This window comes from Mustelus asterias, chromosome 2, assembly GCF_964213995.1.
Source record: "Mustelus asterias chromosome 2, sMusAst1.hap1.1, whole genome shotgun sequence".
Classification (NCBI taxonomy): domain Eukaryota; kingdom Metazoa; phylum Chordata; class Chondrichthyes; order Carcharhiniformes; family Triakidae; genus Mustelus; species Mustelus asterias.
The window spans coordinates 106081666-106099596 of record NC_135802.1 but is presented as its reverse complement, the minus strand read 5'-3'; the positions used below and the strand labels follow the sequence as shown (position 1 = coordinate 106099596).

Below are 17931 nucleotides of genomic sequence, written 5' to 3'. Positions count from 1 at the left end.
ATCATCTGAACCCAAGAGAACCATAGAATTCTTACAGTTCAGGTGGTGGCCATTCGACCCATTGAGTCTGCACCAACTCTCCAAAAGAGCATCCTACCCAGGCCCAAACCCTTGCACTATCACTGTAACCCCGCCCACCTACCATGGCCAATTCGCCTAACCTGCACATCTTTGGACCAAGTTGAGATGATTGCATTAGTCACCCTTGTTTTAAAAGCTGTCTATGCATACAAGAATCTAAATTCTTGGAAGCATTCAAAGTATAAAAAATTCAGGTACTTAGAAATGTCAAATCTCATTTATACATGTATTAAATATAACCAGTCATCTCCAATAGGAGAGAAAATGATGAAAAGACCGAAGTCTTTTGGTTTCAAAATCCAGCATCCACAGTAATTTGCTTTTAATCTTGAAGAGTATACAGCTAATAGGAAGGATCTTAAGAAAGATATTAGGAGAGCCAGAAGGGGTCATGAGAAGGCCTTGGCAGGCAGGATTAAGGAAAACCCCAAGGCATTCTACAAGTATGTGAAGAACAAGAGGATAAGACGTGAAAGAATAGGACCTATCAAGTGTGATGGTGGGAAAGTTTGTATGGAACCGGAAGAAATTGCAGAGGTACTTAATGAATACTTTACTTTAGTATTCACTATGGGCGGCACGGTAGCACAGTGGTTAGCACTGCTGCTTCACAGCTCCAGGATCCCGGGTTCGATTCCCGGCTCGGGTCACTGTCTGTGTGGAGTTTGCACATTCTCCTCGTGTCTGCATGGGTTTCCTCCGGGTGCTCCGGTTTCCTCCCACAGTCCAAAGATGTGCGGGTTAGGTTGATTGGCCAGGTTAAAAATTGTCCCTTAGAGTCCTGGGATGCGTAGGTTAGAGGGATTAGTGGGTAAAATATGTGGGGGGAGGGCCTGGGTGGGATTGTGGTCGGTGCAGACTCGATGGGCCGAATGGCCTCCTTCTGCACTGTAGGGTTTCTATGTTTCTTTCTATGTTTCTATGAAAAGGATCTTGGTGGTTGTAGTGCAGACTTGCAGCGGACTGAAAAGCTTGAGCATGTAGATATTAAGAAAGAGGATGTGTTGGAGCTTTTGAAAAGCATCAAGTTAGATAAGTCGCCGGGACCGGATGAGATGTACCCCAGGCTACTGTGGGAGGCCAGGGAGGAGATTGCTGAGCCTCTGGCGATGATCTTTGCATCATCAATGGAGACGGGAGAGGTTCCGGAGGATTGTGGATGTTGTTCCTTTATTCAAGAAAGGGAGTAGAGATAGCCCTGGAAATTATAGACCAATGAGTCTAACCTCAGTGGTTCGTAAGGTGATGGAGAAGATCCTGAAAGGCAGGATTTATGAACATTTGGAGAGGTATAATATGATTAAGAATAGTCAGCATAGCTTTGTCAAAGGCAGATCATGCCTTACGAGCCTGATTGAATTTTTTGAGGATGTGACTAAACACATTAATGAAGGAAGAGCAGTAGATGTAGTATTTATGGACTTCAGCAAGGCATTTGATAAGGTGCCCCATGCAAGGCTTATTGAGAAAGTGAGGGGCCATGGGATCCAAGGGGACATTGCTTTGTGGATCCAGAACTGGCTTGCCCATAGAAGGCAAAGAGTGGTTATAGATGGGTCATATTCTGCATGGAGGTCGGTCACCAGTGGAGTGCCCCAGGAATCTGTTCTGGGACCCTTACTCTTTGTGATTTTTATAAATGACCTGGATGAGGAAATGGGGGGATGGGTTGGTAAGTTTGCTGATGACACAAAGGTTGGAGGTGTTATGGATAGTGTGGAGGGATGTCAGAAGTTGAGACAGCGAGACATTGATAGGATGCAAGACTGGAGAAGTGGCAGATGGAGTTCAACCCAGATAAGTGTGAGGTGGTTCATTTTGGCAGGTCAAATAGGATGGCGGAATATAATAATAGTAGGACTCTTGACAGAGTGGAGGATCAGAAGGATCTTGGGGTCCGAGTTCATAGGACGCTCAAAGCAGCTGTGCAGGTTGAGGCTGTGGTTAAGAAGGCGTATGGTGTCCTGGCCTTATCAATCAAGGAATTGAGTTTAGGAGTCGTGAGATAATGTTGCAGCTGTATAAGACCCTGGTCCGACCACACTTGGGAGTACTGTGCTCAGTTCTGGTCGCCTCATTACAGGAAGGATATGGAAGCCATAGAAAGGGTGCAGAGGACATTCAAGGCTTCTCTCCAGTACATTTGCTGCAGCCTCCTTAGCTTGAAGTATGAATGAATCAGTGCACAGCACGCTAGAACCAGATGTTGCCTGGGTTGGGGAGCATGCCTTATGAGGATAGGTTGAGTGAGCTCGGCCTTTTCTCCTTGGAGAGATGAAGGATGAGGGGTGACCTGATAGAGGTGTATAAGATGTTGAGAGGTATTGATCGAGTGGATAGTCAGAGGCTTTTTCCCAGGGCTGAAATGGTTGCCATAGGAGGACACAGGTTTAAGGGGGTGGGGAGTAGGTACAGAGGAGATGTCAGGGATAAGTTTTTCACTCAGAGGGTGGTGGGTGCGTGGAATGGGCTGCCAGCAACGGTGGTGGAGGCGGATTCGATAGGGTCTTTTAAGAGACTTTTAGATAAGTACATGGAACTTAGTAAGATAGAGGGTTATAGGTAAGCCTAGTAATTGCTACGGTAGGGACATGTTCGGCACAACTTTGTGGGCGGAAGGGCCTGTATTGTGCTGTAGTTTTTCTATGTTTCTAATCTCCTATAGGACTAGGAATCAAGGTATAATAGGCTACTCTTCAGTTAAGCAGTTTTAAAGGATTGGAATAACTAAACCAAGGTGTACAAACATAATTCAGGGCCCCTTTAGTCACATCATTTTCCCTTTTTGTATATATTTATTATCCATATAAGAACAGCAAAACTTACAGGAATCTGGGAAGCAGATTCAAAGAGTTGGTTGGAATAGAGGGGTTTCCCTGCGTTACAGATTGAAGAGCTGAGAGATGCAAAACTCTTGTCAATTCTACTAGTTGCGGATTTGTATAATCAATGTTACAGATTTTCATTGGCAGTTTCCATCATAAGACATTGGAATTCCAAACAGAAATATTGACAAGTATGACAAAAATGTGAAAACAGAAAGTGATGTTTTGTTATGCGCAGACATAGGAATTTTAATTTCTTAGAGATATTTATTAGGTAGTAGGGGCGGTGTCAGAACAGAGGCAGTTTACCTTTGTTCTGTTTCTTTTGAATGTGATGGGCAGTAGTAGACAGACTTGGTGCATGCACCAGAATCACGTGAGTAAATCATAGGTGATAACATTTCAATGGACAGCAGCGTTATCAGTGTTTACTTTACTCCATATTACAAGGGAACATTACAGGTTGCATATATCATAAATAATTATATTATGCTCACAGAGATTTTGTTTGATTATGTTGTCAGTCACTGAGAAACAACTTACAGCATTACTTGTGGATAAGCCTTTCACAACCTAGCAACTCCTACAGATTTTCAATTCATTCAATCAACTACTCTTTGATAGAGTATGTATATACCTAGATTTATTCCAGTCAAATTATTCAAACTCAGAAGCAGGATAGGTAACAATGTCACATAACAACTGGTTGTAGCAAATAAGAGTTAGTTTCATACAAAGAACATTATAAGTGGACAGAACTTTAAAAATGCCATAATTACTGGTGTAGTTATGTTGTGTATAATAACCAAAATTTCAGAGGTCACTGCACACTGCAGTGAGCTGTCAAGTGTAAAAGCAGGTGGACCCCCCATGGACCATCTCGACATTCTATAAACTAAAGGAAAGCTTCTTTAAATGGTTTAAGAAAGCAGATGCTGTCTTCCACGTTTCAAATTTATTCAAAATTAGTAGCAAGTACATGTGCCAATACAGTAGCTACAGTATGAGTACATTCCCAAATGTGGCTTGATTAATCACATATCAATTAATTTGTTTCTGAACACTAGCATTTATATCTTAAGTATTCCTAATATCTACATTGTGTGGTCATATTTACCAAACGTTTTGGAATTATGAAAAATACCAAAATATGCACAGCATGGTAGTTTGCTCAGGGCCTCAAGTTTCAACGTATAATTTTCATGCTTTAAAAATTCTTATAAGTTAGAAGGTTCAACTGTAATCATCTTTCCGTCAGAGTCCACTATACCAAGATTTAACCTGTAGTAATTTTCAGGAGTGCTTTCATGTCACGTCTATCTATACCAGGGGTATCACACATGAAATTTTATCTTGCCGCTAGTTGAGTCTAGTTGAAACGTGGGTTGCCAAGTCTCCAAGCAAACATTTTTGAAGCCAAGATAACTACATATTTTAAATTCTGCAGCAAAACACGGCTCCTATTGCCATCACTAACACCTCAGGCGAGGGTGTTGGGAGGTCTGGGATCCTTGGAGGCCGGGGAGAGGCGCCGGAGGCCGGGGAGAGGGAGAGCCTGGGGTAAGGGATAGGGGAAAGATTATTGTTTGGTCAGTGGGAAAATGTGACTAGGAGTCACAAAGGGTAGGGTCTTGGGCAGAATAGGAGTGTAGCAAATCAGATTTGGGAACTAGCTCAATGTGAATTAGAGGCTGGGAGATTGAAGTTTGGGCCAAGGGTGGGAGAAACTCGGGTTTGGTGCTTGTGATGGCCAAGACTGGGGCTTGTGTGATGGAGAGGAGAAACTGGGGATGGGTGGGATTAGGCTTGCGGTGGGGAAGGTTTTGGGATAAGTGAGGCATGCAAATGGGGTGAATGCAACATTTCCTGCAGAGTTAAGAGCATCGGCGACAACAGAGTGGGATTAGAGCTGATATAAAAACAGCTAGTTGAGGGGCAAGTGAAACCTTGCTGACTCCACTGGTGGGTGAATGAAAAAAAACAGTACAGAAATAGAAGATTCTCACTGTGTGCAAGAAACCAAATGCTTCATTTTTCATCACAACCTCCCAATATATGGACCAGCTAGCTTCAGGAGGGCTGAGCATGGGTCAGAAGAAGTTCACAGTAAACGGAACTGGGAGCAGCACTCCTTACCTTTTCCCTTCAAGGTCCACCGTAGAACTAGGGAAAAAAACTAATCGGAATTTGCATAGTGCATGCTCTACCTAAGTTTTCTCATTGATTTAGCAAAAGTGTCCTCAAACTAGTGCATATCTTTTGTATATTTAAATCATTAACACTGATTTCATGGGGGAATGGGGATCAGGATATTGAATTTGATGATCAGCCATGATCATAATGAATGGCAGAGCAGGCTCGAGGGGCGAATGGCCTACACCTGCTTCTAGTTTCTATAGCCCACATGGGTCTAAAAATAGTGAGGAGCATTGGCCATGCTACTGGTGGAGATTAGGTATATGACTTCACATGCAGAATTTGATATTTCAGCTCACGTCCAAAACTGGGCAAAAACACACCAAATGATTTTGTAGATTATGGCCCAATTGAATGCCAAGATGGTTGCTCAGATGCATGATATAAATTTAATCTGACATTCCTGATCTAAATAGTTACCAAGCTTTTCTAGAGATCAAGGAATTTGGTTAAAACAACATGAAAATTGCTTCAAAACCTCTTGAACACTAATGCATCTCAATTCAGCCCAATTTATGAACACAAACCACCCAGCAAGCCAGATACCACACCCCCAACCCTTCCCTTTGCTGCCATCCCCAGGGCAAAAGACCAGCACACCCCACCCCCATTCAACCCCAATCCATATTCTTTCCCAAACCCACACTCCCCCACTCTCCACTCAACACCATACACGCACCCCCCACCCACTGCAACCAAACTTATTTACCCCCACTGCCACATGCCCCCCTGCCTATTACCACTCTCCTCCCCACATATCTCCCTACTCGCCACCTATGCCCCACACCCCATCCTATCCCCTGCCGACACTGACCAATCCCTCATCATTAACCCCACTCTACCCATCACCAAATACCCCCATCTCACCCCTCACCACAAAACCCCACTTTCATCCATTCCCATCTAACCACACTCACACCCCAACATTCTCAATGATCCACAGCTAAGCCCATTCACTTCCATCCCCCATCTACAGCTAGCCCCCATCTTCTCTGATCTCCCACTCTCCCCCAAAAACCAGCTAAACACACTCTTCGCACACACCACGCCCACACCCAGCCACCACACTCTCCTCCCTACATTCAGTTCTTGCACCCACTTTCCCAGCCAGCCCGACTCTCCAACTCAGCCTTCACAGCGAACACCACTATCCCCCCACCCCCAGCTATCCCCTCTCTACCCCACTCCACCTAGCCTTGTGGTGCCTCCAGCCCCACTCTCCCCCCACTTCCCCCACCCCGGATCCATTCATCCCCCGCCCCCCCCTTCTCCCACCCCGGCTCCACTCATCCCACCCTTCCCCCAACCCAACCCCGGCTCCACTCATCCCCCCTTCCTCCAACCCAACCCCGCTCTCCCCCGCCCAGCCCTGCTCTCATAGAATCATCATAGAATCCATACAGTGCAGAAGGAGGCCATTCGGCCCATCGAGTCTGCACCGACCACAATCCCACCCAGGCCCTACCCCCACATATTTTACCCGCTAATCCCTCTAACCTACGCATCTCAGGACTCTAAGGGGCAATTTTTAACCTGGCCAATCAACCTAACTCGCACATCTTTGGATTGTGGGAGGAAACCGGAGCACCCGGAGGAAACCCACGCAAACACGAGGAGAATGTGCAAACTCCACACAGACAGTGACCCGAGCCGGGAATCGAACCCGGGACCCTGGAGCTGTGAAGCAGCAGTGCTAACCACTGTGCTACCGTGCCGCCCCTCTCCCCCCATCCCCGCTCTCCCCCCGTTCCCCGGCCCAGCCGCGCTCTCCCCCCCGTCCCCGTTCTCCCCCCATCCCTCACCCAGCCCCGCTCTCCCTCCGTCCCCCGCCCAGCCCCGCTCTACCCCCGCTCTTCCCCTTCCCGCGCCCAGCCCCATTCACCCCCCTTCCCGCGCCCAGCCCCGCTCTCCTCTCTTCCCGCACACAGCCCCGCTCTCCCCCCTTCCCCCGCCCAGCCCTGCTCTCCTCCCATCCCCGCCCAGCCCCGCTATCTCCCGTCCCCAGCCAGCCCCGCTCTCCCCCCCCCGTCCCCGCCCAACCCCGCTCTCCCCCCGTCCCCGCCCAGCCCTGCTCTCCTCCCGTCCCCGCCCAGCCCCGCTTTCCCCCCGTCCCCACCCAGCCCTGCTCTCCTCCTGTCCCCGCCCAGCCCCGCTCTCCCCCCCGTCCCCACCCAGCCCTGCTCTCCTACCGTCCCCGCCCAGCCCGCTCTCCCCCCGTCCCCGCTATCCCCCCGTCGCCACCCTCTCCCCGTCCCCACCCAGCCCTGCTCTCCTCCCGTCCCCGCCCAGCCTCGCTCTCCCCCCCCCCGTCCCCGCCCAGCCCTGCTCTCACCCCCCCGTCCCCACCCAGCCCCGCTCTCCCCCCCGTCTCCACCCAGCCCTGCTCTCCTCCCGTCCCCGCCCAGCCCGCTCTCCCCGCCCCGCCCCGCTCTCCCCCCGTCGCCGCCCTCTCCCCGTCCCCACTATCCCCCCGTCGCCGCCCAGCCCTGCTCTCCACCTGTCTTCTGCCCAGCCCCGCTCCCCCCCCCCCGCTCTCCCCGTCTTCTGCCCAGCCCTGCTCTCCCCCTGTCTTCTGCCCAGCCCCACTCTCCCCCCGCTCTCCCCCTGTCTTCTGCCCAGCCCCGCTCTCCCCGTCTTCTGCCCAGACCCCCTCCCCCCCCACCGCTCCCCCCGTCTTCTGCCCAGCACCGCTCCCCCCCCCCACTCTCCGTCTTCTGCCCAGCCCCGCTCTCCCCCCCCAACTCTCCGTCTTCTGCCCAGCCCCGCACTCCCCCCGTCTTCTGCCCAGCCCTGCTCTCCCCATCTTCTGCCCAGCCACGCTTTCCCCCCCGCTCTCCCCGTCTTCTGCCCAGCCCCACTCTCCCCCATTGCCCGCCCAGCCCCGCTCTCGACCGTCCCCTGCTCAGCCCCGCTCTCCCCCTGTCTTCTGCCCAGCCATGCTTTCCCCCCCGCTCTGCCCGTCTCCTGCCCAGCCCCACTCTCCCCCCATTCCCCTGCTCAGCCCCGCTCTCCCCTCCGTCCCCCATCCAGCCCCGCTCTCCCCCCCCGTCCAGTCCCGCTCTCTCCCCATCCCCCGTCCAGTCCCGCTCTCTCCCCATCCCCCGCCCAGCTCCACTCTCCCCCCATCCCCGCTCTCCCCCGTCCCCTGCCCTGTCCCGCTCATCCCCCATCCCCCGCCCAGCCCCGCTCACCCCTGTCCCGCTCCCCCCTCGTCCCCCGCCCAGCCCCACTCTCCCCCTGCCCCCCGCCCAGCCCCGCTCTCCCCCCGTCCCCGCTCTCCCCCCATCCCCCGCCCAGCCCTGCTCTCCCCCCAGTCCCGCTCTCCCCCGCCCAGCCCTGCTCTCCCCCCATCCCCGCTCTCCCCCCGTCCCCCGCCCAGCCCTCCCCCCGTCCCCCGCCCAGCTCTCCACCGTCCCCCGCCCAGCTCTCCCCCCGTCCTCCGCCCAGCCCCGCTCTCCCCCCGTCCCCCGCCCAGCCCTCCCCCCGTCCCCCGCCCAGCCCTCCCCCCGTCCCCCGCCCAGCCCTCCCCCCGTCCCCCGCCCAGCCCTCCCCCCGTCCCCCGCCCAGCCCCGCTCTCCCCCCGTCCCCCGCCCAGCCCCGCTCTCCCCCCGTCCCCCGCCCAGCCCCGCTCTCCCCCCGTCCCCCGCCCAGCCCCGCTCTCCCCCCGTCCCCTGCCCAGCCCCGCTCTCCCCCCGTCCCCCGCCCAGCCCCGCTCTCCCCCGTCCCCCGCCCAGCCCCGCTCTCCCCCCGTCCCCCGCCCAGCCCCGCTCTCCCCCCGTCCCCCGCCCAGCCCCGCTCTCCCCCCGTCCCCCGCCCAGCCCCGCTCTCTTCCCGTCGCCCAGCCCAGCCCCGCTCTCCCCCCGTCCCCCGCCCAGCCCTCCCCCGTCTCCTGCCCAGCACCGCTCTCCCCCCCGTCCCCACCCAGCCCTGCTCTCCTACCGTCCCCGCCCAGCCCGCTCTCCCCCCGTCCCCGCTATCCCCCCGTCGCCACCCTCTCCCCGTCCCCACCCAGCCCTGCTCTCCTCCCGTCCCCGCCCAGCCTCGCTCTCCCCCCCCCCCCGTCCCCGCCCAGCCCTGCTCTCACCCCCCCGTCCCCACCCAGCCCCGCTCTCCCCCCCGTCTCCACCCAGCCCTGCTCTCCTCCCGTCCCCGCCCAGCCCGCTCTCCCCGCCCCGCCCCGCTCTCCCCCCGTCGCCGCCCTCTCCCCGTCCCCACTATCCCCCCGTCGCCGCCCAGCCCTGCTCTCCACCTGTCTTCTGCCCAGCCCCGCTCCCCCCCCCCGCTCTCCCCGTCTTCTGCCCAGCCCTGCTCTCCCCCTGTCTTCTGCCCAGCCCCACTCTCCCCCCGCTCTCCCCCTGTCTTCTGCCCAGCCCCGCTCTCCCCGTCTTCTGCCCAGACCCCCTCCCCCCCCACCGCTCCCCCCCTGTCTTCTGCCCAGCACCCCCCCCCCCCCACTCTCCGTCTTCTGCCCAGCCCCGCTCTCCCCCCCCAACTCTCCGTCTTCTGCCCAGCCCCGCACTCCCCCCGTCTTCTGCCCAGCCCTGCTCTCCCCATCTTCTGCCCAGCCACGCTTTCCCCCCCGCTCTCCCCGTCTTCTGCCCAGCCCCACTCTCCCCCATTGCCCGCCCAGCCCCGCTCTCGACCGTCCCCTGCTCAGCCCCGCTCTCCCCCTGTCTTCTGCCCAGCCATGCTTTCCCCCCCGCTCTGCCCGTCTCCTGCCCAGCCCCACTCTCCCCCCATTCCCCTGCTCAGCCCCGCTCTCCCCTCCGTCCCCCATCCAGCCCCGCTCTCCCCCCCCGTCCAGTCCCGCTCTCTCCCCATCCCCCGTCCAGTCCCGCTCTCTCCCCATCCCCCGCCCAGCTCCACTCTCCCCCCATCCCCGCTCTCCCCCGTCCCCTGCCCTGTCCCGCTCATCCCCCATCCCCCGCCCAGCCCCGCTCACCCCTGTCCCGCTCCCCCCTCGTCCCCCGCCCAGCCCCACTCTCCCCCTGCCCCCCGCCCAGCCCCGCTCTCCCCCCGTCCCCGCTCTCCCCCCATCCCCCGCCCAGCCCTGCTCTCCCCCCAGTCCCGCTCTCCCCCGCCCAGCCCTGCTCTCCCCCCATCCCCGCTCTCCCCCCGTCCCCCGCCCAGCCCTCCCCCTGTCCCCCGCCCAGCTCTCCACCGTCCCCCGCCCAGCTCTCCCCCCGTCCTCCGCCCAGCCCCGCTCTCCCCCCGTCCCCCGCCCAGCCCTCCCCCCGTCCCCCGCCCAGCCCTCCCCCCGTCCCCCGCCCAGCCCTCCCCCCGTCCCCCGCCCAGCCCTCCCCCCGTCCCCCGCCCAGCCCTCCCCCCGTCCCCCGCCCAGCCCTCCCCCCGTCCCCCGCCCAGCCCTCCCCCCGTCCCCCGCCCAGCCCCGCTCTCCCCCCGTCCCCCGCCCAGCCCCGCTCTCCCCCCGTCCCCCGCCCAGCCCCGCTCTCCCCCCGTCCCCCGCCCAGCCCCGCTCTCCCCCCGTCCCCCGCCCAGCCCCGCTCTCCCCCCGTCCCCCGCCCAGCCCCGCTCTCCCCCGTCCCCCGCCCAGCCCCGCTCTCCCCCCGTCCCCCGCCCAGCCCCGCTCTCCCCCCGTCCCCCGCCCAGCCCCGCTCTCCCCCCGTCCCCCGCCCAGCCCCGCTCTCTTCCCGTCGCCCAGCCCAGCCCCGCTCTCCCCCCGTCCCCCGCCCAGCCCTCCCCCGTCTCCTGCCCAGCACCGCTCTCCCCCCGTCCCCCGCTCAGCCCCGCTCTCCGCCCATCCAGCCCTGCTCTTCCCCCGTCCAGCCCCAATCTCCCCCCCATCCAGCCCTGCTCTTCCCCCGTCCAGCCCCAATCTCCCCCCCATCCAGCCCTGCTCTTCCCCCGTCCAGCCCCAAACTCCCCCCCGTACATCCCCGCTCCCCCCCTCGTCCAGCCCCACTCCCCCCTCCATCCAGCCCCACTCCTCCCCCCCCGTCCAGCCCCTGTCCCCCCCCAGCTGTCCCCCCCCACCCCCAGCCCTGCTCTCCGTCCGCCCCGCCCCCCCCCCCCACCGGTCCCTCACCCAGCCCCACTCTCTCCCCCCACCCCCCCCCCCCCCGTCCCTCGCCCAGCACCGCTCTCCCCCCCAGCCCCCCGTCCCTCGCCCAGCCCCGCTCTCCCCCCCACCGGTCCCTCGCCCAGCCCCACTCTCCCCCCCCCCGTCCCTCGCCCAGCACCGCTCTCCCCCCCCCGCCCCCCGCCCAGCCCCGCTCTCTCCCCCCCGTCCCTTGCCCAGCCCCGCTCTCCCCCGTACCCCGCCCAGCCCCGCTCTCCCCCCGTACCCTGCCCAGCCCCGCTCTCCCCCCGTCCCACGCCCAGCCCCGCTCTCCCCCCCCCGTCCCACACCCAGCACCGCTCTCCCCCCGTCCCCCGCCCAGCCCCGCTCTCCCCCCCCCGTCCCACGCCCAGCCCCGCTCTCCCCACCGTCCCACGCCCAGCACCGCTCTCCCCCCGTCCCACGCCCAGCCCCGCTCTCCCCCCCGTCCCACGCCCAGCACCGCTCTCCCCCCGTCCCCCGCCCAGCCCCGCTCTCCCCCGTCCAGCCCCGCTCTCCCCCCGCCCCACTCTCCCCCGTCCCCCGCCCCACTCTCCCCCGTCCAGTCCCGCTCTTCCCCTATCCCCCGTCCAGCCCTGCTCTCCCCCCTTACCCTGCTCTCCCCTCTCCCTGTCCACCGCCCAACCCCGCTCTCCCCCTTACCCCCCGCCCAACCACGCTCTCTCCCTTCCCCTCCACCCAACCCCGCTCTCCCCCCCGCCCTCGCCCTTCCCCCTGCTCCCCCCCTTCCCCCCACCCAACCACGCTCTCCGCCCCATCTCCCCGCCCAACCCCACTCTCCACCCCTTTTCCCCCCATCTTCGCCACTTCCCCCCTACCCACACCCCAACCCCGCTCTCCCCCTACCCACGCCCCAACCCCACCCTCCCCCACCCACACCCCAACCCTCCCCCACCCACACCCCAACCCCGCTCTCCCCTACCCACGCCCCAACCCCACCCTCTCCCAACCAACGCCCCAACCCCACTCTCCCACCCCCTTCCCACACCCCAGGCTGCACTCTCCCCACTAACCTGGCCCAATCCCGCTCTCCGCACTAACCCGGCTCAACCCCGCTCTCCCCACTAACCCGGCTCAATCCCACTCTCCCCACCAACCCGGCCCAATCCCGCTCTCCCCACTAACCCGGCCCAACCCCGCTCTCCCCACTAACCCGGCCCAACCCCGCTCTCCCCACTAACCCGGCCCAACCCCGCTCTCCCCACCAACCCGGCCCAACCCCGCTCTCCCCACCAACCCGGCCCAACCCCGCTCTCCCCACTAACCCGGCCCAACCCCGCTCTCCCCACTAACCCGGCCCAACCCCGCTCTCCCCACTAACCCGGCACAACCCCGCACTCCCCCGCCCCAACCCTGCTCTCCCCCCCAACCCGGCCCAACCCCATTCTCTTCAGTAACCTGGCCCCGTTCTCCCCTTTTTCTCTTGCCAAACCAGCTCTCCCCCGCCACCCCGCTCTCCACCCTTTCCCCCCTGTCCAACCCCGCTCTCGGCCCCTCCCCCCCCACCCCTCTCTCAGCCCCTCCCACCCCCAACCCTCTCTCGGCCCTCCCCCCACACCCCTCTCTCGGCCCTCCCCCCCCACCCCTCTCTCGGCCCTCCCCCCCCACCCCTCTCTCGGCCCTCCCCCCCCACCCCTCTCTCGCGGCCCTCCCCCCCCACCCCTCTCTCGGCCCCTCCCCCCCACCCCTCTCTCGGCCCCTCCCCCCCCCACCCCTCTCTCGGCCCCTCCCCCCCCACCCCTCTCTCGGCCCCTCCCCCCCCCACCCCTCTCTCGGCCCCTCCCCCCCACCCCTCTCTCGGCCCCTCCCCCCACCCCTCTCTCGGCCCCTCCCCCCCACCCCTCTCTCGGCCCCTCCCCCCCACCCCTCTCTCGGCCCCTCCCCCCCACCCCTCTCTCGGCCCCTCCCCCCACCCCTCTCTCGGCCCCTCCCCCCCACCCCTCTCTCGGCCCCTCCCCCCCACCCCTCTCTCGGCCCCTCCCCCCCACCCCTCTCTCGGCCCCTCCCCCCCCACCCCTCTCTCGGCCCCTCCCCCCCACCCCTCTCTCGGCCCCTCCCCCCCACCCCTCTCTCGGCCCCTCCCCCCCCACCCCTCTCTCGGCCCCTCCCCCCCACCCCTCTCTCGGCCCCTCCCCCCCCACCCCTCTCTCGGCCCCTCCCCCCCACCCCTCTCTCGGCCCCTCCCCCCCACCCCTCTCTCGGCCCCTCCCCCCCACCCCTCTCTCGGCCCCTCCCCCACACCCCTCTCTCGGCCCCTCCCCCCCACCCCTCTCTCGGCCCCTCCCCCCCACCCCTCTCTCGGCCCCTCCCCCCCACCCCTCTCTCGGCCCCTCCCCCCCACCCCTCTCTCGGCCCCTCCCCCCCACCCCTCTCTCGGCCCCTTCCCCCGCCCAACCCCACTCTCCCCCTTCCCTCCGCCCAACCCTGCTCGCGGCACCTTCCTCCGCCCAACCCTTGCCCCCGCTCTCGGCCCTTGCACCCGCACAATCCCACTCTCGACCCTTTCCCCCACCCAACCCCGCTCACCCTCCTGCCCCCGCCTAACCCCGCTCTCCCCCCCTTCGCCCGCCCAACCCCACTCTTCCCCAGCCCAACCCCGCTCTGCCCCCATCCCTTGCCTGACCCCACTCTCCCCCCCCAACCCCACTCTCCCCCCTTACCTGGCACACCCCCCCCTTCCCTCCTCCCAACCCCGCTCCCTTCCCATCTCATCCCCTATCCAGTCCACTCTATCGCCCAAACCCTCCCTCCCCCCCCCCACCTTGCATACATCTCGGGCCGCCCCCTCCCCCGGTAGCGGCTGCTGGTCAGGCCCGGACACTGCAGCCGTTGCCATGGCAGCAACAAATGGCCCCAGTCGGCGCCAGGCCTCAAACTGACACCGTCCGCCCTTCACAGCGAGCGGATCCCGAAACCACACCCAGAGCCGGCCCGGGGGAGGGGATGGGAGGGAGCAGGTCTGCCTTCCCCCCGGACGCGGCCTGTGGGCGGGGGCCCGCGGAGCCTCGGCCGAAAGCCATGTCCGGAGGGAGCGGGGCCAGGGCAGCAGGGCAGCGCCCGGGGGCAGTAACCCCCGGGGCCGGGTCGGGCCGCGCCAGCCGGCCGGCCCGCCCCCAGCCACCCGCGGCCCCGCTCCACGCTGCTGCAAGCGGGGCGCTGCCTCTCCCCCTCCCCACCCCGCTCTCCCTCCGCCCGCTCCCCGCCTACCGATGTGGTTGTCTTCGATGTGCTCGATGAGTTCCCCCAGGGTCTGGAAGTGCAGCCCGCAGCCCCCGAAGCGGCAGGTATTGGAGAAGAAGGAGGCGGCCGCGATCCCTGTCATGGTGCTACATGGGTCCAGGCGGCAGGAGGGAGGGGAGGGGAGGGGAGTGGGGCGGGGACAGTGAGTGAGAGCGGGACGCCCACCTACCCACTCAAACTCAGTCACCCACTCACTCAAACAAACCCTCCCTCTCCTTGCACCTGCACACAATTATTTTCTTCGTTTTAAAAATGCTTTATTTTAATCCCAAATTAAGTTAATTTTGTTACCATCCCTCTCCTTGCACCTGCATATGTGTTTTCTTCGTTTTGAAAATGCTTCTTAAATTTAATTTTGTAAAGCCCCTACATAATAAATTGCAATAAAAGTAATGTGCAATTTGTCATAGACCAAAGATGCAATGTTGGACAAATTGTTGAATAACATCCATTTGTGAGCTGTGTCCATATGTAAGATTTTAGTCTATGCCAAAAACATAAATCACAATTGGTTTTAATCTCCTGTCCTCCTTTCCAAAGTTTTCCATGTTTTTCTATTCACCTGGCAATGGGAGTCGTCAGCATTTTCTATTGCTTACTCTGGCTGGAGAAGAGCCCAAATGAACAGAGTGGATGAAAAGTAAAAATAAATCCTGCAGTGTCTGAGAATCTATCACAAAAACATAACCATCTCTAAGAATGTGAACTTGACTATTCTCTTCATGGATACCTTTTTAAACTTTTTAAAATGGCAAATCTACATGTGCTTTTAAAAAGGGAGGAGCCAATCAAGAACTTAAACATAAAGTGCACTTTTCGTAAAACAAAGTGTCAGTTGCAAAACAAAATCACATTGATGCTCATGATCATTTTGGTTTATCCACTGTATTGCTTCCATGACATCGGTTCAAAATACCTAACAAAAGTGTTCATTTTGTTTGAGAGGCACAAATTTATCTCTAAGGGAGGATTCTCTCAAGTGCAGGTGTGATAGGCTGTACCCATGTGGCAATGGCCCTATCAGATCAGCCAGGTGTGTTTGTAAATAGAAGTGAATTCCACTATTTCAACTGCAAAATAACTTTGCAAGTGTGTGCAAGTTTCCCAGGTAGCTGGCATGATGCATTCATACTAAGGCAGTCTCAGATTCGTCAGAGCAATGGCCTAGTGGTGCTGGATCAGGCAAGAAAAGCCGTGTGAAACTCGCCAGCTTTACAGATGCCTTTTCTCGCCTGATTTAACAGCACTCTGTGCAACTTCAAAGTGCTGGCTAGGATTGTGCAACTTCAAAGTGCTGGCTAGGATTATACAACCAGCTGGAGGGGCAGGGCCTAAACACACGAGGATACTGTGTTCCAATCTCAGTTAAATTTAAGGTCCCCCCCCGCCCCCCAACAGACACAAGGAGTTCCCCAGTCATCAGGAACCCGCCCCCCACATGGAGATCGGGACACCCCCACCCCAAGGAAATCAGGACCCACTGCCACAACGCAGAGATCCACCTTTGCATACAACACAAAGATTGGGGCAGCCCCCCTCCCTGACAATGCAAACATTAACGTCCCCCTCACAATGCATCATCCTCCAACAAGCACCAGGCCTCTCAATGGGGCTCTCCTGAGGGCCCATCCTTGACATGGCCACCCCTGGTACTGGCAGGTTGGCAGTGCCAGGGTACTGCCCAGCCATGTCCCACACCACCCAAGGTTATATCTCTCTGTTCACCCCTGGCATGGTCATCATGACTGGTTTTCATTTTTGAAAATCAGTAGTGATTGATGCTGGTATGATGTCACTCAGAGTCGGTGGGAACATAGGGCAGAAGTAGCAGCCTTAAGCCTGCTAATCACATTTAAATTTATTACAAAATATGCTAATTTGCTGTGTGACCTTCATGATCATGCCTTCAGCAGGGGTGGGGAAGATCACACTTGAGATTCTTGCTGGCGCAGATCGTATTTTTGGCCTCTTGTGCAGCCATTACTGGATTTGTGCCCATAGCTGGTACTACTGTTAAATCACAGCCACGGGTACCCACTGAAATTGTGGCTGATGTCTGTGCAGATCTCCACCACAGATAGACCCATTGCCATTTGACATCCAGAGGAACCACTGAGCAGGTCATCAGCTTGCTAAAAATGTGGTTCTGGTGCCTTGAGTACCGTGCAAACAATGTCCAAAACAGCCCTTCAAGGGTCTTGCAAGTGTGGTATGCTGCCCTCTGCACAACTACAGAGAGGAGTGGAACAGGCACTGGAACAGTGTGATGATTGATCAGCTTCCTCAAAGGAAAAAGACCATCTAGATGTCCTGCTGGTGCAGAGTCCGTTGACCTGTATGTCACAGAAACCTGCACCCCTACCCAGGCAAGATTCACCTGAATGTGGGGATTTCTGCACAACACTCTTGGCATCAGGGCCCCAGCAGCATCAGTTATGGTCACAATCAAAAGCCCATCACAACATACAGATCTCCTTACTTGAAATTCCAAGCCGTTATCCTTTCCAGATTAACACTCTGACCTGTTACATCCAGATTGCTCTTCATGGTCAGTGTGAAATGAGTAACAAGTGATGCTTAGAGTTAGTCAACACAAATGGTTTCACGATAATAAAGTCAACATGAGCGTGAAATAAAAAATGCACTCAAGTGAATCCCATTGTGCAACCAAGACTATATCTGTGGTGTTTACATTGATCTTCGACATGGTGCCATCCCGGTGGCTGAGGCAGCTTGCTAGCTCCTATGCTCTGGTGATGTCTGGAGCACACATCCGCTGGGTTGTTGGGTCTCTGAGGCCTCTCCACAGACTGGATCAGCTGCATCTGACAGGTCAGCCTTGGTCATTGGGCAGGATGGAGTATTTGGATCTCTGACAGAGGGACTAAGGGGTTGGCTACATATCAAGGGGGAACACCTTGGAGAGTCCCATTACCATCATCCCTACCTCTGGTCTTTCAGAGCCCCACCTGCAAGTCTCTGCTCACCGAGAGCAGGAAAGCATCCAGTGTGGCTTGAGGCTTTTCTGAGCCATCACTGCAACTGACCAAGCTGCTGAAGGTTGCAGTCATAGGGCTGAATTTAATCACCATGAAAGAGGTCCCACTGCTACGACCGAAGGTGGGAGTTGGGCCCGTGCTGGCGGACGGCTAGACATTGAAACAGCATTTCATTGGTCTCTTAAATGTCCACTGTTGAGACTGTCTAACTGAAGTTGGTAACCTGCTTCCCAAATCTGAGAGCTCAATAAGAGGTCTGGCAGTTCAGCTCCCCCACCATTAGAGGTAGCTACTGCTAAGGCTGACGGATAAAGAAGACACCTCCATGCCAAGGCACCCTCAAAGACAAGGTAGTTTTTTTTTAACAAGCTGGCAATTGGGGTGGGAGGGTACCTTTCTGTGAGGGTGGTCATTGCCACCTGTCACTCAGCTTGAGATAGTCACTTATCGATATAAATTCATCACTAAGGTGACTCAGATCTAATAGCATGATTACAACATAATGTTTTCA

The 17931-nt window shown here is 59.0% G+C and overlaps 1 protein-coding gene across 1 annotated transcript in view; it reads right to left on the bottom strand.

The window, feature by feature from the left end:
• jazf1b (JAZF zinc finger 1b) overlaps positions 1–14527 on the bottom strand; it is a 253273-nt gene extending 238746 nt beyond the window's left edge. The window contains exon 1 of the mRNA XM_078239887.1: positions 14389–14527. Within this exon, the coding sequence (XP_078096013.1) occupies positions 14389–14503 (115 nt within the window). The 5' untranslated portion in view covers positions 14504–14527. The remainder of the gene's footprint in view (positions 1–14388) is intronic.
• Positions 14528–17931: the final 3404 nt, after the last annotated feature.